Here is a 26,194-nt window from a genome sequence, read left to right on the forward strand (position 1 = left end):
TGCAACATCGGGATGAGCTTATATCTTCAAAAACGTCAATAGTTAAGAAAGTACAATGCAATTTAAGAAAATTCATTATTTAGTAAAGCAAAATTTTATTTATTTATAGTTCACAAGTCAAGCAGTCACATAGTGACTGCAAGGTTGCTAGTGTATATTAATTAATGACCATTACAAAACCAAAATAGCTTGAAATTCTTATCTAGATCCTTGTATAGATCTCGGAATAATGTCATAATGATCAAACTAGACATAAAGTTTAATTTACACTAAATTGAGTATTCAACAAATTTGAATGGATAATTAATGGTAATACTTGTTTGGACATTAATTAATTCCCCTTCCGTGCGAAGGAGTTCGTGAGGTTTAACCGAGGGTATGTTAGATACCAGACGAGATCAACTTTGACGTTAACTATTCCTGTTTTGGCAACGTTATGTATTATAAACTTTGATATATGTTAGAGATGCCTTACGAGTTGAGTCTAGGCTAAGTCAAATTTACAAACTTGAGATATTTCTAACACATCTTATCATATTGAAAATAAAATATCATATTTATTATTTTAATATTTATTCGAATTTAAAATACGAATGATGGATGTTTGAAAAATGAATATTGAAAAATAAATAAAAGCTTTTTTTTAATGTTTATCCAAGAGATTGATCAAAATAATTGGAAATATGTCAAATGAAAATTCAAAATCCATTTATTTAAATTAAAAAAAATATTCGATTGGACGATTGCCAGTTCCGTAAATGTAAAAGATTTTTTTTTAATTTAATAATAATAATTATTGTTACTAGCAATCTTGCAGACACTATGTAACTAAATAATTTCTTTAAAATTTTGTGAAGTAATATTATTATTATTATTAATAAATTTAATCATTTTTTTTTCAATCTTTAAAAAGTTATTTTCATGAAAAAAATTTCAAAAATAAATGTTGACTTATAGAAAAAATATTTTTAATATATTTTCGAAATATTAAAAAATTTCAAAAATAAAAAATCCAATCAAAAACTTATCATTAAAAGTGACATTTTGATTTTCAACAAAAGACTTATTGTTAAATAAAAAACAATGAAAACTTAAAGTATATAAAAATCCAGAGTATACAATGAATGAAAAAAGTCTTTGAAAGAATTAAGTAGATGAAAAATATTAAAAAACTTGACATTTTAGTAAAAACACTTTTGTCCGTCAGTCTAAAGAATAAAAAGAGTTTCCACCCTGAACTGGAGTTCCTGAGTAATTAACGATGTTTAAAAAACCAAGTGCCAGGGATCATAACGATGACGAAAAATGTATTATTATTATTATTATCATTATTAAAAAAAAAAGAAAAAACTTCTTTCTCGACCTTTTAATAATAATAGTGGGAGGCGGGCAGAAAACAGCTTTATCGTGCTACACGCTTACGTCTCATTATCCTTAAGACCGTTTCATTATTTTATTTCTGCTAGTAGAGACGTTTGCTTGCAATAATATATTATATATTATATATTAAATACAATATGCTGGTGCTTGCGCTATATATTGGGATGTATAAGCTACATAGTTCTTTTTATTTAGCAGAAACAACCAAAGAATAGAAAAAAACAGAGAAGTTGTGTAATTACTCAGAAACTTTGTTTTCCACGAATGGAAAGAACTTGTGGAATTTAAGATGACGGATAACAGCTCAAACTAAATAAAAGTATCAAATTAAATAAAAAATCAAAGTTCTCCTTTTGTTTTAACCTGACACTCATTTTATATCGACAAGAAGAATATGCAGACGCGACATACAAAGTTAAGCGAAGCCATAAAGTTGATGTTTATTTTACTTTTTCACTGTTATTACGCGTCGTTAAACTCAGATGAGATTAACAATTGTTTTAAATCGGAGCTTTAGATTTTCCACTGCGATACTGTACTTTTTATATTACTGGAAATTTATTCAAGAAGGACGACGTCTTCTTTTTTATTTTATGTTCTACATTAGTTCTTCTGTTCTTTTCTCTCTAACTTGTGTTTCAACGATTGGTGGCCAAATTCGTCGCGAGAATTCGTCACGTACGGGAAATTGCTCGGTAAATACACTGGCACTGCCCCTTGTGTAGACGTAGGACCATAGTTTGCACGCGATAATACGATTATACGGATGTTCAGTGTAAACAAATGGATTTTCAATTTGTTTTAGTGCGTTAATCGATGTGATCATAAAGTTATAACGATTGTTCGAGTTTTGATAAATTAAAAGCGGAAATTGTTTTCTATTTTCATAAATTACACTCTTAATTGTCGGTAAATACCTCAATACATGTATGCAAAGCAATTAGTACAGTTATTTTCATGAGTAACATTATTAAATACTAAAATTATTAAATTAAATCTTTAGTATTCAAACAGTTCATGAAAAATTTTCTTATCTATACCAATAAATGGAGAGCCAGTTTTTTGTCCGGTTATACTGCAAAAACTATTGAACCAATCGGAATAATACTTATTCCATAAGATGCAGCGTGATTCGGAGAAGGTTTTAGTATATGATATGGTGGTGATTACTTATCCGGAAGCTATATTTTTTTGACTAAGAAATAATGAATATTGTAACTAAACTTATTCTATTCGATTGTTATTTGTTTAAAATATATTTTTTAATTCTATGGAAAAGACCTGCAATTTCTTTAACTGAAACTTTTAATCCCATATCAAAGCAAATGTTTTAAGGGAGTTGGGAAAGAACGGATAGGGGAAAGGGGGGACCTACTCAGTGGGAATTTTTCCGTAATTGAAAAAATAATCAGACAGCCCAGACTGGGAGTCGAACCCAGATCTCTCGGTTACGCGCCAAGGGCTCTACCAGTTAAGCTATCCGAGACAAGTACTGACTACTTTATTCAGTCACGTATATATCAATTATTATTCATTTTTGTAAGAAAGACATGGGAATTTTATAATGATTGCGCATTGAAAGTTACAATGAGTATTAGCTAGAATAATTGCATGGATAAAAGGTGCATGCCAATTCAATAGAATTGAGAATATATGCGAGTCAAAACAATGCTTTAATTAAATTTCAAGTCTAGATCTAAAAATGCAATTCTATAAAGCACCCAACGGAGCGGGCGAGTAACAGCTAGTATTGTAATATATAGTTTGATGTGAAAATTGGCTATATCAACCCATATCAAGTCATATCTGGCTTAATATGCCCATATGAAGCCTTAAATAATCATAAATAATCATGTGTAATTTTTTGACCAGAAATAGTATTGAAAATCTTCAACAGGTGGCGCAAAGTCGCTAAATTGTCTCTTTACAAGAGAGTTTAATTTTAAACTATTAAGTTCTAAAATAAAAATAAATTTTTTTACTCTTCTAAAGAGCTTATCTGTAATTGGTTTTTAATTTATTCAACTATTAAACCAATTTTTTAAAATTTGACGTACATATTTCTAGAAAAAATAGAATTTACAATAAATAATTTTTTTATTCTTATATATAACTATGAAAATTCGTTATATAAGACAATACTTGAAAAATTTTTTACGGAAGATAAAAATAACCTGCAACCCTTATATTACATCAAAGAAACTTTGAAACAGTTGAACAAAAATTTTCAAATAAATTCAAAAGAAAAACTTAAAACTTCTCCAATAAAAATTTTATTCCACAAAAAAATAGCCATAAATTTAATTTGAATAAATATTTTTACTACCAAAGGGCTTAAAAGTATAAAATATATTCATAACAGCGTAAAAGCGACATTAATAATCGTGACTTAATTTGGTCGCTTCATCTCAGTATAACTAATATCTTCCACAATATAATATACATATATGTGGAGGTATAGGTATAGGTATATATCGTGCTAACTTGGTTCTGTGAAATTACTTACCCTCCAAGGCACCTGTATGGATATGCATGCACAATCTTCTCATCCTTACTCGCTCCAACTCCTCTGCAGCACTCTCTTACTTGCCTATCTACTATACATCTACTATATATAGACAGATGTATACATATATACAGATGTACCAGGTTGCTAGATTAAATGCAAGCATGCGAATACTCTCTCGATAAACCGAACATGTCTAGATGTCTCAAGCTCAAACCTACCCTCTTTCTTATTTCTTATTTCTTTTTTCCGAGATCCAGAACTAGCATTCGTTTTTTATTTCCACCCTCTTAATATTGAGACTTACATATGCTCGGGCTGGGGTCTTTCACATGTACATGGAATAAATAGCGCCGACTCACGATACCGAGCAAAACTTCGGCTCGATGGATTTTTAATCTTTGTTTGACATTTATTCACGGAAATTTTGAGTAGCTCATTCAGACTTTTATGGGTTTAATTTCAAGTTTGATTGATATTTTATTTTAATCAAACTTTATTAATTTGAAAAATCAATCACGATCAAGATTTATCGAACAAAAACTTTTTTAATTATTAGCAGTATTTTAAAACTCCGATCATCAGCCTCAACTAAAATCAAGATTTTTTTTATAAATTAAGTTTACAAAAAATGAGATGAATTTAATTTTAACTGTATTAATATAAACTAGCAACCTTGCAGTCACTATGTTACTGCCGTGATTTGTGAACTATTAAAAATTCAAATTTTGCTCTATTGAGTAATGAATTTTGTTAAATTCCACTGTACTTTCTTAAATATTGAAGTTTTTTAAGATATAAGCTCATTCCGATGTTACACTCATCAAGAGCTTTCATTTGAGTACCCACATGCATTTTCATATATTTTTCATATATACATATATATAATACATATATAAATATATTATATATATGAAAAATTGATGTGGATACTCAAATGAAAGGTCTCAATGAGTGTAATATCAAGGTGAGCTTATATTTAAAAAAATGTCAACATTTCACAAGATATTTATTAAATTGCACTGTACTTTCTTAACTATTGACGTTTTTTAAGGTATAAGCTCATCCTGACGTTACACTCATCAAGAGCTTTCATTAGAGTACCCACATGTATTTTGATATATTTTTCATACATACATATATATAATATATATAAATATATGAAAAATTGATGTGGGTAGTCAAATGAAAGATCTCGATGAGTGTAACATCAGGATGAGCTTATATCTTTGAAAATTTCAATAGTTCACAAAATACAAGGTCTTTTCTTAATTATTCATCTAGAGATAGAGCATTTTCGAATGCAGCCTAAATACTTACCTTCATAAATTGACTATCAGTGAGAATGATATGAAACCTTGAAAAGGCACTAATTCAAATCAAGATCTTTGCAATGACACTAAATTTCATTAAAAAAACCGATTTTATCAAATGACTATCCTAGACACAAAATTTTTCTTATTCTCTTAATAATATAGATTAATTACTATTTTAACTTATATTCCTGTCAATTGATTTTATTTTAATTTATCATTCAAAGGATCTTTTTTTTTATTTTTTTTTTTTTTTTCAATTTCATCACCTGTTAAAATTTTTTGAATAACTTTATAAAACGAATTAATTATTTTAAATTAGTTATTATTTAATTTTATAAATTATCAATTAACCATCAATCAAATCTCTGTTTTGATAAAAATTTTCATTGGTTATCGATTATTTCATTTAAAATAATTTTTTAAATAAATAAAAAAATAAAAGGGCCAATTTATTTGGGGAAATTTATTATATTGGAGGTAAATTTCCAGTTCACATCAATGATTTAATTAAATAATTATCGCTGTCGATTCGGGTCAAATATTCTTCCTCGATTTAGAGATATATTCAGCTGCTCTATTTAAAAACACATAAACATTTATCAATGTGCTTGTTACTTGATAATAAATTACCATTTAATGTATTGATAATAATTCCAAAATAACTGCAAGCCTATCGTCCTTTTTCTCCAAGAATTATTATTACATAATTTGAGGAAAAAATTCCATAGCCAGCATTTTAAATAAGGAGAATGTCATGTGCCAGATCGCGATAAACGTCATGTACCAAATGATGTTCTCGATCGCGTGTCGACGTGATCACGATTGTGTTAAAGATATTATGGGCCATTTAGCTCCAGTTCGCATCATCATCCACCATCGGGTATCCAGCGTCTCGAGATTCACCGATCAATGCTGGGTGGTGTAGCCTCGATATATTGATCCATTACCGTCCTCCCATTCGCATCATCGGCAATAGAACCAGTGCATGTACATATACCACACATTCAATAGGAGGTTACGGGCAATTGTCCAGCCGACACTTTCAGCTTTATCGCTTGTTTCGTATTACAATATCCTTGTTCATCACCACGATCCATACCTCCCTTTATATCACTCGCGTTCTCGCGATAACGATGTCTCGTTAGCAAAAAAAGTTTTAATTTTATCAAAAAATACCAATTTTAACTACTTCTGTTCAGCTGCAATTTGATTAAAAAAAAAAAAAAAAAAAAATATTTTTTACACTGAAAGAAAAAATTTATTTAAAAATAAATGAAAAATTTTTTTTCAACAAGAAAGTTACTGTAAGAAAAATTTTAATGTTTTATAAATTAATTTTTAACTAGCAACCTTGCAGTCAGTATGTGACTGCCGTGACTTGTGAACTATAAATAAATAAAATTTGGCTTTATTAAATAATGACTTTTGTTAAATTGCACTGTAATTTCTTAATTATTGACATTTTTTAAGATATAAGCTCATCCCGATGTTACACTCATCAAGAGCTTCTATTTGAGTACCCACATGCATTTTTGATATATTTTTCATATATTTATATAGATAATATATGTAAATATATGAAAAATTGATGTGGGTAATTAAATGAAAGGTCTTGATAAGTGTAATATCGGGATGAGCATATATCTTTAAAAATGTCAATAGTTCACGGGATACAAGGTCATTTCTGAATTATCTATGTTGAGAGAATTTTCGAATGCAGTTTAAATACTTATGATCATAAATTTGTTATTGATGAGAATGATATAAACCATAAAAACCCATCTTATCATATAAATACACTAGCCACAAAATTTTGCTCATTCTCTTAATAATAATAAATTACAACATTGCTAATTTGTTTTAAAAGAAATTTTTTCTCCGTATAGAGCTCCATCAATTTGAGTAAAAAAAAAATTTTAAACTAATAAACCTTAAGGTAAAAGCCCCAATATATGATCATGTACCAGTATTATGATCACTCCATGTATTTGTATACCTATATTTGTGAATATAGATATACAAATACATGGAGTGATTATATACTGGTACATGATCATATATTGGGGCTTTTACCTTACTTGATTTTAGTAAATTTTGCTTGATTGAAGACAATTAAACTCTTCAAAATAATTCATTTGATTAAAGTTAATTTTATTTCAATCCATCAGTTCTAAAATAAATATAAAATTTATTTGTATTTTTTTCCAGCCGGAGCCGCTCCTGAGGAATCAAACCAAAGGTCCAGTTCTGCACACCATCGCCACTCTCTCACGAAAGGTGAGTAAATTACCGAGTGAAATTAAAAATTTATTTACAAAAACAGCAAGGTTCCAGCGAGCTTGTTTGCTTGATATTTAATTCCGGAAATTAAAGTGTTACGGCTGGATCTAAATCCTTAAAAATAATATATGAACATTCGTTACTCGTTTCCTTTACTTTAGTGTTATCTCCGTTGATGTTTGAAAGTATACCGCATCATTTTTTAATTAATTCAAACTCAAAATCAGGCCAACGTCGTTATATTAGAGAAAATCAAATAATTCTCATTTGAACTTTATTTTTATTTTTATACCGAATGTAATTATCAAATTATCACATAATTTTTTATTTATTTTTTTTTGTATTACCATAAATTGTTTTCAATGCAACAAAGTCTTTTGTTTCAACTAAAAATTAAAGCGACTGTAATTTAAAAAATAATTCACAAGTAAAAGCTCGCCATTCAATTAAATGATTTCCAAGTTAAGAAGTGCAAAAATAAAAAAAATTCTACGTGAGTAAAATCACTGTTTAGATCGCTCAGTATTTTTCTCAGCTAAAATAATACCGGGTTCACTTTACTCGAGCACTTTTTTGTTGTTTAGAGCAGCCGTTGTTGCTATTGACGCCGCGAAACCATTTGAATCGTACGTGCTACATTTTACGGTGTATTCTATTTCAGAAAAAGCTTTTGATACATGAAAGCCTCAAATCCAATCTTTTAAATCCAAGATTTCATTAGAAAAAATTAAATTATCGTATCATAATCTTGTTACAAAGTTTAATTATAAAAACTCAAAGATAATTCGTTGGGATGTATCGTAATTAACTTTTATAAACTTTACCAGATAACTTCAAAAAATGATTACGTTCTTAAGAGTTTCCCAGTTTATTTTATTTCTTTTTATATTTTGTATAAACTTTTTTTTTTATTAAGCTCGCTTCTTACTACTTACTCTTTAGTTGTTAACTTCCGACAGTAATTTTCAGTCGAACTTTATACACATAAAAGGTTAAGATAGTTTTAGCCCTAGAGGACAAAAGTCTTGTCTTAGTCCGGCAATTGGACGATTGAAATCCACATCCCACATTAAAAGGTTTCAAACATTAATCCACAGTATTTTCACGAGATCAAACAAATAAAAGTTTGGTCGTATCGTGTCCTTACCCCTGTGTTCACAATCTCTTTTATCTGTTTCAACGTACATATGTCTTTTATTTTCTCTTTTATTGTTGCTTGTACTCTATACTACTTTGTACATAACACATAAACATAATACATACATTCACCGTGATATATATGTCATGTAAAAATGTATCAAACTATTCCCATATTTTATTTCCAGACAAATATTTAATTACTCTGCCAAAACTTTCTCTTAACGCATCATTAAATTACAATCTTTTTTTATTTTTTTGGACGAAGTAAATTCAATAAATTTATTCAGAATTTTTTTGTTTTAATAATACAATTCTTATAATTTATTATCAATAAAATTAACTATTATATTTTTAGTTCAAACTTATTAATTTATTATTATTTTCATAAATGTGGCTATGTAACTACTGTGACTTGTGAACTATAAATAAAGAAAATTTTGCTTTATTAAATAATGAATTTTGTTAAATTGCACTGTACTTTTTTAACTATTGACGTTTTTAAAGATATAAGCTCATTCCGATGTTAGACTCATCAAGAGCTTTCATTTGAGTACCCACATGAATTTTTTATATATTTTTCATATATAAATATATATAATATATATATAAATATATAAAATATATGATAAATTGATGTGGGTATTCAAAGAAATGGTCTCGATGAATGTAATGTCAGGGTGAGCTTATATCTTTAAAAATGTCAATAGTTCACAAGATACAAGGTCATTTCTTAATTATTGACGTTTTTAAAGATATAAGCTTATCCCGATGTTACACTCATCAAGAGCTTTCATTTGAGTACCCACATGCATCTTGATATATTTTTCATATATACATATATATAATATATATAAAAATATGAAAAATTGATGTGGGTACTCAAATGAAAGGTCCCGATGAGTGTAATGTCGAGGTGAGCTTATATCTTTAAAAATGGCATTAGTGGACAAGATAGCAATGACAGTTCTTAATTATTGATATTTTCAAAGATATAAACTCATCCCGTTGTTACACTCATCAAGAGCTTTCATTTGAGTACCCACATGCATTTTTATATATTTTCATATATACATATATATATATATAATATATATAAATATATGAAAAATTGATGTGGGTACTCAAATGAAAGGTCTTGATAAGTGTAACATCGGGGTGAGCTAATATCTTTAAAAATGTCAATAGTTCACAAAATACAAGGTCATTTCTTAATTATTGACATTTTTAAAGATATAAGCTCATCCCGATGTTACACTCTTTAAGAGCTTTCATTTGAGTACCCACATGCATTTTGATATATTTTTCATATATACATATATATAATATATATAAATTTATGAAAAATTGATGTGGGTACTCAAATGAAAGGTCTCGATGAGTGTAACATCGGGATGAGCTTATATCTTTTAAAATGTCAATAGTTCACAAGATACAAGGTCATTTATTAATTATTGACGTTTTTAAAAAAACCCAATTTTATCATATGACTATCCGGGACACAAAATTCTTCTTATTCTCTCAGAAATATAGATAATGATTCATACAAAAAAAATTATTGAGCTTCTTAATGTTAGCAGAGGTTTGAAATCCCTTTAGATTTTTCATTTCTGCAAATTGTCGCAATAAAAATAGAAAATAAAAATTCAGAATAATAGAATGATATTGTAAGAAAAGTAAAAAAAAAATTTCTTCGGTGACAATTGATAAAAATGTAAATATTTATTTTTATCTTGAAGAATCTTATTTTATAAAAAATATATAATAGTGAATCTCTGAGGATTTTACGAAGAGACAAATAGTTCCTATCGATTTTAACGTTACTGCCAGTAGATCTCAAGGGTATAGAAAAGTACACCCAATCCTATCTGTAACAAAAGATAGAGACAAATAAAAATAACAAAAAAATCAAAGATGTGGTTTCTGCTCGCCAGATGCAATACTCCACGATTTAAAGTGTTCAGCGATAGACATTCGATAAAATACGATAAACGCCTACGTACTTCACGATATATTTCTTGGGTCAGTATCTGATCTCTGTTCTTCTTTAGTAGCACCACCAGTAATAGTATAGTGGTAGTCCAAAAAAATAAAATAAAACAACGCTAAACCCTTCAGTTGTAACATCCTATTTATTTTATTTATTTGTTTCTTGATGTAAAATTTAGAAACTCTGTCAAAAGCAAATTTATACCCGGCTTATCCAATGTAAATTTACTTTGTTTTCTCGTCTTCTTAACCTGGTACGTGTACATAAAAAGATTTTGTATTTAAATTACTTCGTTAAAATTCTTTTGAGCGAATATTTATACCAACAACATTACGCCCTTCAGATAACTTTCCAATTGGGGTAAAGAATAAAAGTAACACCAAAGAGCAATTTTCTCACAAACAATCTTAATTATATTTAAAAGTACTGTGATATACTTTTTTTGAACAACTCTCTTTGCATAATTTAATAATGTTCAAAAGTTGTGAAATGCGAGTTGATTTTTACAGTTTAAAATACAAGAGTATCATTATTGTTTTTTATAAACATAATTATCTGGAAATCTTGTTATTTTATTTATTAAAAATAATTGTTACAAGATAATTATTGGAACAAATAATTAAAAACTTTAAATTTGATCGATTGAATATTAAATTTTAATTAAAAAAGAAACGACGAACTCACTAAAAATAAATTAACTATATAATTTTCTTATAAATGAAAATTAAGTTAGCCACCTAAAAATTTTTAGAATTTTTTTATTGAAAAAATTGTTACAAAAAAATAAAAAAAAAAACTGTAAGTGCAATTTTTTAAAAATAATTTTTAGTTCTAATTTTATTAATGAAAAAAAAAATCAAAAATTAAAAACGTCGGCTAATTTTAGGATTATTTGCAAATTGAAGTATAAAAAAAAAAGTGAATAATTAGTAGTTGAGAGTAAAGTGTAATTTGATGAAGTAAAAATTCAAAAAATGACAATTAAAAACGTACTGAGAAAAAAATTTTTCAGACAAACCAACAAAAGTTCCAGAGACATTTTTCTATTGTCTCAGTGACCTACTTACAGAATCCTAATAAGAGTAATGAACATACGTGGTCGAAAAAAATAAAACAGCCGAGAGAAAGAAATTTAAAAAATTGCTGCGACAAAACATGTAATTAAGAAATAAATAAAAAAAAGAATTTTTAACTTTAAGATTATATTAAAAATCAAATCACCGAGTAAGAAACAGGAGAAATCTCACGTCAGCTGTATCAGCAGAAGCAAAACTGCTGAACTGTCGGTCTCGATCACTCGATATTCACAACAAAATTCAATTTCATGTTTCTGTCTCTACTGCTACCCTACACGTAACAACACCGAGGGAATTCGCAGGGAGGACGCAGGAAATAAAGCAACTACTCACTCACCCTGAAGCCTTCGTCCTTCATTCCACCCCCGACTTCCTCCTCGTTGTTACCGCGTATATCGCGCAAATCCAATTGTCGAACACATCGCAACTGCTCGTAATTGACGTCTCACTGATTAATCATTTTCGCTTCTCAAGTTTCTACGTTTGCTACATTCAGTCAAGCTTGCGGTTGTTATTATTATTTTTTTTTTTAATTATATAAATTTAATTATTATTTCAATCAACAACTTTTCAAGTTTGTTTTATCATTTTTTTCCAGAGAATATGATAAATTTAATTAAATCTGGGATTTCTACATCGACAGTTTTAATATTAATTAATTTTTTTCCGATCGGAATACCTTGACAATTTTGCTGTGGCGAAGGAGTTGAGTAGTATAACTCGTACGCGAAAAGTCGGGGTTCGATTCCCGGCGGCGGTATCAAATTATCTAATTTAATTTTTTTTTTTTTTTTTTTTTTTTTAACTTATTTTTTTTCTTTAAATTTTGAATAATTAAATTTTGTTTATAAAAATGATTAATTTAATTTTTTTCTTTTAATTTTGAATAATTAAATTTTGTTTATAAAAATGGTTAAAATAAAAATGATTAATTTATTTTTTTTCTTTTAATTTTGAATAATTAAAAAAATTTTTTTTCTCTTCTACAAATTAGCAATTAAATTTGTTTTTCATTATCAAAGCCGTGACGTCTGAAAGATCGAAATCACCGAAGCAAATTAGAAATCGGATAGAACAATTAATCGTTGAGTATAAGCTTGAATGGATCTGTGAAATTTCCATTTTCGTTGTCATTATTAACAGCACATCCCAATTACCAAACTGACGCCTTTTAATTTCACAAATTTCACCTACTAGACCCGGAGCGAGTAGTCTATTACCGCTGGTAATATAAAGTATAAGACAGTGGGTGGTACAGAGACCGAGTTCCCAACAGAGCTAGTTTTGCTTTTGACACTTGTAATCAACCGACGGAAATAATTCAACTCAACAAATTTGTCTGTTACTAAAAGAGTCTACCTTACTGTATCTAGTCCCACAATTACCTAACACTAGACTCTAAACACTAAATAATCCAGTCCAATCTTGTTGCTAAATATAGTTACACAATTAACTACCGATCGTTATGTTATGCAACTATACAATTACAATTACAAATAAAATTACCGAGATAAAAAACCTTTTAAATTAATTTTTCTTAGAACAAACGATTCATTGGTTTGCCGATATCGGACACAGCCGAGATTCGCTTAACCCAGGTAAAATAATTGCTGGATAAAATAATTGTTTACCCTAAAAAATTAACAATTACGCATGGTGTGTAAATTTTACTAAGTTTTTTATTATTTTTAATTGAATAAATAAAAAGTTGTACACAGAAAAAATAATTTACTTGAATCAAGTAAATAATTTTGAAGAATTTCATCTTCTTGATTTGAGTAGAAAAATTCTTAAACTAAAAAATTCTTATTGGTTTAAGTAAATTTTACTTGATTCAAGAATTTTTCGTCTTGATCCAAAATACTGAAACTCTTCAAAATTATTTTCTTAGTTTAATTTTTCTCTTGATTCAAGTTAATTTTTTTTTCTGTATAGGAAAAAAAATTTATTTCTTGCGAAAAATTGAATTTTATTTTTACTCCATAAATTTTCAATAATAAAAAATTGACAAACAATTAAATTAGTACAAATAATTACCAGTAAAAATTTTTTTTTATTTTTATAATGAAAAAGCAAACATGAAGAAGCATATACACAAAGAATAAAGAGAAGTTGATCATGTTTAATTTAAAAGTAAAACCACATGCTACACGAAACTCACGTACAACTGACATAACGAGCATTCATTGAACAAATGTACAAGTTGAATATTCTGTTGAAATACAGTACAGTAGCCTTCACACTAACAAATATGATTATACCTGTACAATGTACAGACTGTGACTCCGTTCTGCGGCTAAACAAACTTTTATTCTTCCGCTGAGAACTTAAATATTTGTGCATTAATTATATAAATAAAGTTTAGTATTAATAATACACAGAAAAAAAGGTTCACTTGAGTCAAGAAAATATTTTTCTTCTTAATTATTTTCTTGAGCGAAAAAAAAATTTTTTTTTTGACAAGAAATTTCACTTATTCCAACAAAATTAATTCTCTTGCTTTAAGAAATACGGATCTTGATCCAAGAAAATTTATTTAAGTCAAGAAAATATTATTTTGAGAAAATTCAGCCTCTTGCTTCAAAAAATTTAGTTCTTGATAGAAGTAAATTTTCTTGTCTTGAGAAAATTTCTCTCTTGCTTCAAAATATTAAATATAAAGATAGAAGTAAATTTTCATTAATATTTTTATTGATTAACATGTCAAATGGGAAGATCAAATAATATTTCATCATTTTTTTCATTCAATATGTATAATTGCACGCTAAAATAATATAAAATGGGTATCAAATATTCTCGAGAAAAATTTTCTCAAGGTGAGAAAATTTTTTTCTCAGCTGAAGTAGGTGGCGCTGCGTCCCTAAAGTATCTAAAAATCTTGATCAAATATAAAAATTTATTGTATCAAGTATTTATGATAATTTGAATTAAGAAAAAATTACTTCCAGCAAGAATAGAATTTCAAGAAAAATTTTTACTTCGGCCAACACAACTTCAGTCTTCTTTTAGGTACCCGAAAATTTTCTTGAGCTTAGAATTTTGTTCTCCAGTCAAGAAATTTTTTTTCTGTGTATGCTTTGAATTTTTAATTAACATTTTTTATAGTAAGGTAAAAATTTACGCTAACGACTACTGCCTGGCTGATTTTGAGTTTAAATGACACCTCATCAATAATATTTTTTATTATTTATCATTTATTATTTTTACCAACTGTAATCATAATCAATCATACATTGAATATTTATGTTATTTTTTTTAATATCATCAATCATTATTTTAAAACTCGACAGATTCGAAGCGTCGGAGTCTCTACGACGAAGACTCCCTAGATGGCGATCATGAGAGTGGCAAGCAAGGTATATATTATTAAATAAAATAAAAAAATTAACCTGTACTGAGTTTATTTAGTGCATTATTCAACTGTCCTTTCACTAACATTTTACCACCGGTATTTTCACAGTACTAACTAAAGTATCTTTCATGCGTCATCAAGACGTCGGAAGTGCTTCACTTAAATACAAAGTGCACTTTACACTGCATAGTGTGACTGTACTTGTATATTATGTGTTATTTTGTTGTTGACGCTTATTATTATTATTATTATTATTATTAAAGTTGGTTGAAGTTATCTCTTGTTGGGAACTGACAAAGTTTGTATGGACGTTGTTGCAGGACGAGAGTCGACTGGAAGTCTAAAAGAGCTGGACAGGGCAAAGCTTGTGCGTGAAAGACAAAATGAGGAGAGGCAGCGAAAGCTCGAGGAGTTGAAGATGCAAGCTCTTTCTGCTCAAAAGTTCCGCGAGCAAAGGGATGAAGAACGGAGGAGACGAATTGATGAACTTAGATCGAGAGATAGTGATAGGTTTGTTTTTTTTTTTTATTAATTTATGATTAATCCTTTATTGAAAAGTTGATAATAAATATTTTGACAGAGGCGTACTCAAATAAAAGGTTACAATGAGCGTAACATCAGGATGAGCTTATATCTGAAAAAAATGTCTATAATGAAAAAATTACGTTGTATTTTGTCCAAAAATAATATTTTTAACGATATAAACTCATCATCGAGTTACACTCTTCGAGACCTTTCATTTGAATACCCACTCGATTTGTACCATATATTTTAAATATATATGATATTTCCCATATTTGAGGAATATATAAAATATATAAAAAATTCGTGTGGGTATTCAAATGAAAGGTCTCGATAAGTGTAACACCAGGATGAGCTTATATCTTGAAAAATCTCAATAATTGAAAAATGACGTTGTAATTTGTCTACTGGTGACATTTTTTAAGATATAAGCTCATCCTGGAGCTACATTTATCGATACCTTTCATTTGAATACCCACATCAATTTTTTCATATATTTATATACATTACATATATGTATGTATGAAAAATATATCAAAATGCATGTGAGTATTCAAATGAAAGGTCTCGATGAGCGTAACATCAGGATAAGCTTATATCTTAAAAAATGTCAATAATTAAGAAATGACATTGTATTTTGTCCAATGATGATATTTTTAGCTATATAAGCTCATTCTGGAGTTACACTTATCGAGACCTTTCATTTGAATACCCAAATCAATTTTTCATATATTTATATATATTATATATAAGTATATATGAAAAATATATCAAAATGCATCTGGGTACTCAAATGAAAGGTCTCGATGAACGTAACATCAGGATGAGCTTATATCTTTAAAAATGTTAATAACTAAGAAACGACGTTGTATTTTGTCCAATGATGATATTTTTAACGATATAAGCTCATCTTGGAGTTACACTTATCAAGACCTTTCATTTGAATACCCACACGATTTTTTTTATATATTTTATATATTTCACAAATATGAGAAATATCATATATATATAAAATATATGAAAAAAATCGTGCGCATACTCAAATGAAAGGTCTCGATGAGCGTAACATCAGGATGAGCTTAATTTTTTATTTTTTTACAATTTTCTTAAAAAATAATGAATTATTTCACTTTTATAAGTTTTAAAAAAAATAATTGATACAATTTTAGATTAACATTACTTAAAAAAAAATTGTAAAAATTTCAGGCGAACTCAAGTCGAGGAAAGAAAGCGCATGATATGGGAAGCAGAAAGAGAACGACGCGAAGCGATCCTCCGGAAAAACCAAGAGCGCGAGGCGCGCATTGAAGCCAAGAAGAAAAACGAGAGATCACACATCGTGTTTGCGTTCGGCAGCTCGACCCCGCGGATGCTAGAGCCCGCGGACACGGGCGGCTCTTCTTACTGGGCCACGCGCAGAGCGACCTCAACCACCAATGTGATGATGTTCCCCGCAGCCCAGCCCCTCACCAGGCGATCCTCCGAGCGCGAGCTCGACGGGAGCAAAAAGCGCGCAACTTCCGCCGGTGGACTCGATCGCAAGCCCGGCGAAGGTGATTACAAATTACTTACAAACTTATTTTTTATCATTTTATAATAAAATGGTGGAGTAGAGATACTTTTTTCGTATCGAGGCTTTATTGTTGCTGCTGGGCCGAATTTAGGACACTTCTGCTCCAGAAACTTCGGTGAAGGTCGGGCCTCTAACCATTAATTTTATCAGTTTATTCTTCACTTAGAGTAACAACATCACCAATTAAGATCTTCGTATCAACTTTCAAGCTTTGTTCTTTCTATTATATTACATTATAATAATTATTATTATTAAAACTAGCTTAAGTTTTTCACTCACAATTGTTCAGTTGTGTTGTTGGTTATTGCAAACAATTTATTGAATTTTTATCTAATTATTACTTTTATATTTTACGATTCAAGTACAAGCGGCTCATTTTTATTGACTGTAAACGTTGCGCAGAACTTTAATGGGTGATTGCATCCAATTACTCGATAAAAAAGTTTAAACACTCTGGTAAAAGTTAACGACCTGAGAAACAATTAAATCTGCTGATAAAAGTCGCTAAAAATTTATCTAGTGTCTAAATTTCCTTTTATGTAATTTATAATTGCCTATTGCTGTTGAAATTTTTTAATTATAATTATATAGAAGTGAAATTAATGTTTTTTTGTTCATTAAAAGTCGAAATTTTATTTTGAAGAATTTTTAAACCCAAAATTTAATTTTTTATAAATAAAATTTATTTCTACCAATAATCTCACAGAAAAAAAAAGTTGATATAAAAAACCTATATAAATATCGAATTTTGAAATTATAATTATATTAGTCCATTGTATTAAAATTTATGTGAGAAATTTTAAAGACTTTATTTAAGTAGATATTAAAGCAACAATTTAAACACCTCAAGAAATTTAATTTAAAAATTCGCACTCGTAAATTTAAAAAAAATTGTCCCTTTGATTACAACCTCATCAATTGACAAAGTAGTTTAAAAAAAAAGCCTAGCTTCCATCTAAAAAACTTGAATCGTAAATTATGTACCACAATCGACAACTAACGTCGTAGAGAACCGGATGTCCGGCATCACAGGTACGATTCTCAAGTGATAGTAATGCTTTGCAAGTAGTACGTATGTATAAATAAGCTGTACTATACATTACTTCCATTAAATTTTGTCCCAGACAAAGATCAGTATCCAAATCATCAATCAATGTTTTAAATTCGGCTCAGTAATTTCATCACAAGTTTCCCATCATTATTACTTATTACACAGAAAAAAAAAATGTTCTTGAATCAAGTATATAATTTTGAAGAACTTAATCTTCTTGATTTGAGTATAAAAATTCTTGAACTAATAAATTTTTCTTAATTTAAGAAAATTTTACTTGATTCAATAATTTTTCATCTTGATTCAAAAAAATTACCCTCTTCAAAATTATTTTCTTGATTCAAAAGTTTTTCTCTCGAATGAAGTTAACTTTTTTTTCAGTGTACTTATGAACTATGTACATTTCATCAATTACTTAGCGATACTTATAAGTTACATTATGCTCAAGTTTGAGAAATCCGTTAAGTGTCAGGCATGAAATTCATTAGATGTTATGTCTGCCCTGCCCCAAAACTGTCTATTTTATTTTATTTACGTCTTTAATTATTTATATTATGATTTATGATTAATCAAGTGTTTTTTTCCGAGTACACAGAGAAGCAAAGTGATTTTATTTATATTATTACATTCTATTCGGAGTATACGACATGTACCAGTTGAGTTTCCTTCACGAGCACTTCTCTCTTTGCTTCCTTTAGTTGCGCATCGATGCACACACTCATGTCACTCCATCCTCATACCCCATTGTCATTCAAATTTTACTTTAGACTTTTCAATTTTTTAATTTCAATATTAAATTGCAGAACTTCTTTTTCAATTGACATTTTTATTAATTAACCAGTTGAAGACACGTCGAAAAAATTACGTTGAGGACACACAAATTAACTTATAATTGGCCTCTAAATATTTTAATAGTTATTTTTAATTTCTAATAATTTAAAAATACTGAAAAATCATTTAGAAAAAAAAACTTATAAAATTGAACTTTTTTTATAAAAAAAGTCACAGAAATTTTGATTTTTACGATATCAAAAAAAATCGACGCCATTTTATTTGGAAAACAATATATTTTAAGAAAAATCAATATTTGATAAAGTTTGAAAAAATCAATATTTGATAAAGTTTGAAAAAAATGAGAATAAAACATTTAAACATGCAAAATAATATAGAAAGATTTAGTTTTTTGTCATAAAACTCTTTTATTATAATTATTACAATAAAAAAATACACGGAAAAAAGTAAACTGTAATAAATAACAGTCGATTTATAATAAGTAATGATCAACTGCTAAAAATTACCATTTTAAACAGTAAAATCATGATTTTACTATTCACTATATAATATTTACTATTTAAACGTTACAATTTACTCTTTACATGGAAAAAAATACTATTTCAAACAGTAATATTCGCTATGTAATTAATGTCTAAAATGGTAAAGTAAATGTTATGATATGTAAAAAGTATAAAATAAAGTTAGTAAATTTCTAATAGAAGCAACGTCAATATTTACAAAGTAAAATGGTAAATTTTAAACGCAACGCTAAAAATCAAACTGTAATTATTAACTTGCTTGGACTGGTAAAATGTATATTTTAAAAGTATAATTTTTACTGTTTCAAATGTTAAATTCTCCCAGAGTGAGATCCCCTTCTCCTCATAATATGGACTATATATTGAAATGGCAATTTTTACTGTTTGAAACTGTAATTTTTTAAGATGAAAGAGTCGTTATTTACTATAGTGACAGCTACTAATCACTTATTTTGGATACTTTATACTTTATACTTTATACTTTTATACTTTCTACATTAAGTTCTGTAATATATATATTTTTGCCAACCCGATGTCTGCTTTACTGTTTGAAACTATAAAAATTAACCGGAATCCGAGTGAATATTACAGTTTAATTTTTTCCGTGTATAAATATCTTCAAGAATATCAATGAAATCAGTCGTAAATTAGACTGTCTTATTTATAAATCTCCTTTTAAATTTAAAATTGCCTGAAAGTTTGCCTGTGTCCTCAACGGGTTAAATTAAGTGACAAAAAATTGGGAGTTAAATTTTCAAAATTAATTAATTTTTATTTTACAATAAAATAATAAACCCTGGATTTAAAATTCTTATCTCGTGAATAAAAGGAAGGATTTTGGTTGGCTGATTTTTTACAGATATGAGAATGTCCTCGTCTATGTACGAAGTGTTTAATTGGAATTCTAGTCCTGATCCTTGTCTAACCCACGTGAAAAATAAAAGAGCCAGCCTCTCGCTGCCTCATTCGACCGACATCTTTGCCATCGATGATAAATCGGATAGTGACTCTAGACGTGCGGCAATCCAGCAGGCCAGTGGTGAGTTCCAACCGTACAAGAAAAAATTCTGACAATTATATGAGTGAGGTTTTGAGGAGGGCTGATGGACGATGCATCCGGGATAAACCGTCTTTTTTCATCTTTTATTTATTATAATTATTGATTTTGTTTGTTTCACGTCCTAATCCTTACGCATGACTCACCTCCGTCTCCGCAAACATTAATCACCAGCAACACTCAAACTACATATTCACGTTTTATTTTTTTATGTTTATTAGCGGATTTTTTTTTTATTATTATGTAAACTATAACAAGTCCTATGCTAAATGTTCTATACTTTGTTACCGTTGCCTGCAAAGCATGTCTTTTTTGTTTGGTATGTCTTTACCGTTTCAATGGCGCATATATTTCTTCACGTTCGATCAAATATTTTTATTTTCATGCATTTTAGCTATTTGGTTTTTTTTATTGTTGTTTTTTATTATTGGATTCTTGTGCTGTCCTATTGTACTCCTTTTTCCTTAGTTTTAAGTTTAAATTTATTTTTGTGTGGCCAGAAGTTGTTGGTAATTATACTTCAGGAAATTTTTTTATTTTTTATTTAATAAACTTTTTTTTTTGTGAATATTTAATAAGTTTTGAAGATGACACCGATAAATTTCAAAGTATGAGCTAGTTTTTTTTTATAAAAAAAAATCTTTAGAATTTTTGAAACTTCTTTAACTTAAATTAAATGTTTTAGTTTTATTAAAAAGGATTCAATGTCTGATTGGCATAAAAAAATAATTTTTTTAATATTTTAAATATACAAGAATTTTTGTTTGCTTTCTGTGTGGATATTAATTTATTAATATTGCTTTAAAAATCATAATTTAAAATAAATAAATTCTGATGTATAATTACCGAGTAATGATACTAATAATTATACAAAATTTAACAATTTTTTATTTTGTTTTAGTCAGATAAATTATTGTAACAAAAATTTTTGAAAATTGAAAGAAATGTTTCTTTAAATTATCTGTACGGAAAAAAAAAAAACAGAATTTTTACAGTTCATTGTGTAAATAATAATAGTCAAGTATTTTGAGGAAAACAAATAGGAAAAATTAAAATATCAAAATAAAATTTTTACAAAATAGTTTTATTAAAAAATTAAAGTTTCAAATAATATATTCAAAAAATTAATTATCAAATAAAATTCAAAAATATAAAAATCAATACTTGATTTTAAATTTTACAAAAACACTAGCAACCTTACAGTCACTATGTAACTATCGTGACTTGTGAACTAAAAATAAATAAAATTTTGCTTTATTAAATAATGGCATTGGTTAAATTGCATTGCACTTTTTTAAATATTGACATTTTTAAAGGTATAAGCTCATCCTGATATTACACTCATTAAGAGCTTTCATTTGAGTACCTACATGGCATTTTTTATATATTTTATATATATGGTATTTGTGAAATATATAAATATATGAAAAATTGATGTGGGTATTTAAATGAAAGGTTTCGATGAGTCTAACATCAAGATGAGCTTATATCTTTAAAAATGTCAATATTTCACAAGATATTTATTAAATTGCACTGTACTTTTTTAACTATTGACGTTTTTAAAGGTATTAACTCATCCCGAAATTATACTCATCAAGAGCTTTCATTTGAGTACCCACATGCATTTTGATATATTTTTCATATATACATATATATAATATATATAAATATATGAAAAATTGATGTGGGTACTCAAATGAAAGGTCTCGATGAGTGTAACATCGGGATGAGCTTATATCTTTAAAAATGTCAGTAGTTCACGAGATACAAGGTCATTTTTTAATTATGTATCTAGAGAGAGAGCATTTTCTAATGCAGCCTAAATACTTATCATAATAAATTAACTATCGGTGAGAATGATATGAAACCTTGAAAAGGGACAAATTTAAGTCAAGACCTTTGCAATGACACTAAATTTCACTAAAAAAACCAATTTTATCATATGATGACTATCCTGGATACAAAATTTTTCTTATTCTCTAAATAATATAGATTATTTAAAACTTCATTTTTTACATAAATATTAAAATTGAATTTTATAAAAATAGTATTTGAAATTTTATTTCTTCTTTTTTTTTTGGTCAAAATACTATGATTATTAAAATTTACACTATGAACTGTAAAAGTTATATTTTGTTTTTCATACGTATTAATATTTTTTTCTCCAAAAAAAAAAAAATAGTTAAAATAAAATAATCTTGAGTATCAAAAACGGCCAAAAAACTACAACCAAGAGAACAAACTAGTTAGAAATGAAAAAAGTTGCTTAGTGGTAGCTTCTTAAGCAAAAACTATTGCAGGTGAGGAGAACGATGGTCCAGCAGGAACCCCGAGCGCAGTGTACCTCCGCGTAAACCGCCGCCGAACGGACCTGATGCCAACGATACCGTCGCCAAGGGACACACCGCCGATGTCGGGTCGTAGTTCGAGCGCCAAGGCCTTCACACGCTCTCCAGGTAGGACTTACTCAATGTCGAGGCTGGATCAGCTTGCGCAGCCGAGGAAGCCGCGCGTGGGCGAGCTCGGGACTCTGAGCGAGCAGCAGAGCAATCCCCAGCACAATCCAGACCGGCACTCTGCTCAGACCCTGGGCGCTTCCAGCATGAGTCGCAGCATGTCGCATTTGGCTGCGCCCGGGTCCATTAGCAAGGCCAGTTTGAGTCTTAAACGGTCTGATAACTCGCGTAGCATGGGCACTTTACCCGGTGCAGTTCCTACTCCAAGGCCGACTCGGGCTGAGAAACTCCGCAGAAAGGCACGTGAGCAGTATGCTCAGCAGCATCAACAAGGTATGATTTGATTAGTTCTCGTGTCCTCAACTCTTCCCTATAGTTTTAATTTTTATTCAGATTTTTAATATTTACGCTTTTGTAAATACTAGCTATTTAAATATCGGCTATTAAATCCTACACTAAATAAACAGTAATTTAATTTTTAATTAGCAATGTTAATACAATTATTCATTAATTGCTATTGATTGCGATTATAAAGTCGCGATCTGGAGAAATTGGTCACTCTATTCCACATTAATGTGTTTTGTTATATTAGACAAAAGCTAATTATTATTGTTAATTTGTTAATTAGTTATTGATGTATATAATGTTAAATTTATTAATTATAATATATTTTATGCTAAATAACACCGAGGAGTTGGGAACGCAAGTACTTATGCATGCATCATTTCATATTATTTATTTATTTTATTATTTGTTTGTCAATTAGAGATAAAATGATTAATGAGGATTTTTTTTTTATTTTTGCGAAATTTATTTTTGACAGAAATTATATCATATAAATTTATTTCACTCAAAAAATTAAAATTTTATTTATTAAATTTTTTTTTTTAAAATAAATAAAATAATTATATCGCGTTACTAATGCCAAAAGGGCGTAAAAAAAAAATTTTTTTCCTCCAACCAACCTAAAAATTTTATAATATTCAGATATGTAAGAAAAGTGAATAAAAAATTTTTTTTTTGTGTACGCCTTTTTGGCTCTAAGACAAAAAAATTTTAAAGCCAAAAGAGCGTATCATTTTTTTTTAATCATAATTAAGTATTAGCCTTAAAAAAAAAAGTTATAACACTGGTAAAAATAATGGACTTTTCAACTCATTTTATTTAAAAAGAGTATGGATTTGAATTTTAAAAAAAAAAACTAAAATTACAGTAACATTCTATTTGAAGGAAAATGTATTTGACTCAATTAAAAAATTTTCATTTCTACACTGATAGATAATTTAAAAAATATTTCTTAGCATTTATAATATTTCTTAGTATTTAAGAAATGATTTCATAAATGCAAAGAAATCTTTTTAAATACTAAGAAATCCTTCTATCAATATATTGACCCAATAATCATGTCTCCACTGAGAAAGTGTAATGAGTTATGTTTAATTGTACAAATTATAAAATACCATCGATATTACAAAAATCTGTGCTTTGATGATGGTAACAACTGATGAATTTGTTTTAAGATTAAATTATTTTTTCAAAGTTTAGATTTACAAGCAATTTATATTTATTATTTTTTACTTTTAGAAGTAAAAGATAATGATAATGGAGACGACATCGGAGTAGTGCCTAGCTAAATTTATATTTTAGTTTCTTTTTTAATCGAATACATATTCTCTTCAAATAAAATTAGTTGAAGAGTCATTATTTTTACCAGTGTTATAACTTTTCTTTTTGTTTTAATAATTAATTATGATTAAAAAAAAATGATACGCCCTTTTGGCTTTAGAATTTTTTTGTCTTAAAGCCAAAGAGCGCATACAAAAATTTTTTACTCACTTTTCTTACAGATCTAAATGTTATAAACATTTTTAAGTTAGTTGGAGTGAAAAAAAATTTTTTTACACGCCCTTTTGGCTCTGCAGATATATGTTAAGCGTATATGCTAAGATGCGCCTTTTTGGCATTAGTAACGCGATATAAAATTTAACAAAAAATTCCCCAAAAAAATTTCTAAATATTTTAAATTATTTCTTCTTTATAATAATCTAAATCTGCTTTCTTTTTTTTCATAAAAAAAAATATCAAAATAAATTAATACACTTTACTACTAATTTCTTTAAAATTGCTAACATTAAAAAAAAATAATTATTATTATAAATAATCTTGAAATTTATGATATTAAAACCCCACTAATCATGCTTTAAATAATTGACTAACAAAAAAACTTAGCACCAATGCTCTTGACACATCAAGACGTGCTTTTCTACGGTGAAGGACACGGTAATAAAAACCCAACTGCATCCGGTAAGCTGTACATGTAACTGTAAATAATTAATAAGAAATAAAATAAAACAAACTGAAATTATATACTTGTATTTGATGTGCAATCTGTATTACTATCATTTATTTATTTTTATTAATTATTTTACAAAAAAATTATTTTTTTTTTTTTTTTAAACTATTATTATTTTATACATTCTTCTACAAGTAATATAATTTCAATAATTGCTTCACATTATACGGTGACATTTTTATTGGAGCGGGCGAGTTGCCAAATTTTTTAACTCGTTCATAGTCGCTATTGGTGATGGATTTTATTCGCATTCTCATCCTCATTTTCATTACTATTTTATCATCATCATCATCATCATCATCATTATTATAATTATTATTATTATAAATTATAAAATAGAGTATCAATAATACATCTGGTAAAATGTTTTCAATTTGTGGATGCCTCAATTTATTCTGAGGATGACTGAATTAAATTAACAAAACTAAAATAAAATAAAATAAAATAAAATGAAATAAAATCTTTATCGGGAATGGAAAATGGGTTGCATAGGTATCCGCAGCGGTGAAGTGACACCAAGCAGTCCATCACGACCTCACAGTTCCATGAGCCAACAGAGCAACAGCAGCGTGGCCAGTAGTAACGTCAACCTACGTCCTCGCACATCAACAACTCCGCGACGTCCGCGACCCGCTTCTATTGCCGGAACTGGCGTTACTGTCACAGATCGACACAGTGAGCATGGCTTTTATAAAAAAAAAAAAAAAAAAAAAAAATCTATTACACTTTTTTTATAGATACATCACACGACAATTAAATATTTGTTTCATTTATTTGTTAAGTTAATTAAATTACATTTTTTTTTTTCTATTTATTTTTGCTATTTAATTTT

At 28.1% G+C, this 26,194-nt stretch overlaps 1 protein-coding gene across 26 annotated transcripts in view; it reads left to right on the plus strand.

Annotated features, from left to right (window-relative positions):
* LOC123269376 (MAP7 domain-containing protein 2-like) overlaps positions 1 to 26,194 on the plus strand; it is a 121,061-nt gene that overhangs the window by 77,734 nt on the left and 17,133 nt on the right. For 9 of the 26 annotated variants that reach the window (XM_044735049.1, XM_044735046.1, XM_044735051.1 and 6 more), the window contains 8 exons: positions 7,411 to 7,479; positions 13,227 to 13,283; positions 14,976 to 15,041; positions 15,358 to 15,547; positions 16,766 to 17,112; positions 20,356 to 20,535; positions 22,854 to 23,342; positions 25,855 to 26,037. In XM_044735049.1, coding sequence (XP_044590984.1) covers positions 7,411 to 7,479; positions 13,227 to 13,283; positions 14,976 to 15,041; positions 15,358 to 15,547; positions 16,766 to 17,112; positions 20,356 to 20,535; positions 22,854 to 23,342; positions 25,855 to 26,037 — 1,581 coding nt within the window. The remainder of the gene's footprint in view (positions 1 to 7,410; positions 7,480 to 13,226; positions 13,284 to 14,975; positions 15,042 to 15,357; positions 15,548 to 16,765; positions 17,113 to 20,355; positions 20,536 to 22,853; positions 23,343 to 25,854; positions 26,038 to 26,194) is intronic. The other 17 variants (XM_044735052.1, XM_044735053.1, XM_044735038.1 and 14 more) reach the window with 8 other exon arrangements.

The sequence above is a fragment of the Cotesia glomerata genome, linkage group LG7 (assembly GCF_020080835.1).
Source record: "Cotesia glomerata isolate CgM1 linkage group LG7, MPM_Cglom_v2.3, whole genome shotgun sequence".
NCBI classification, from domain to species: Eukaryota; Metazoa; Arthropoda; class Insecta; order Hymenoptera; family Braconidae; genus Cotesia; species Cotesia glomerata.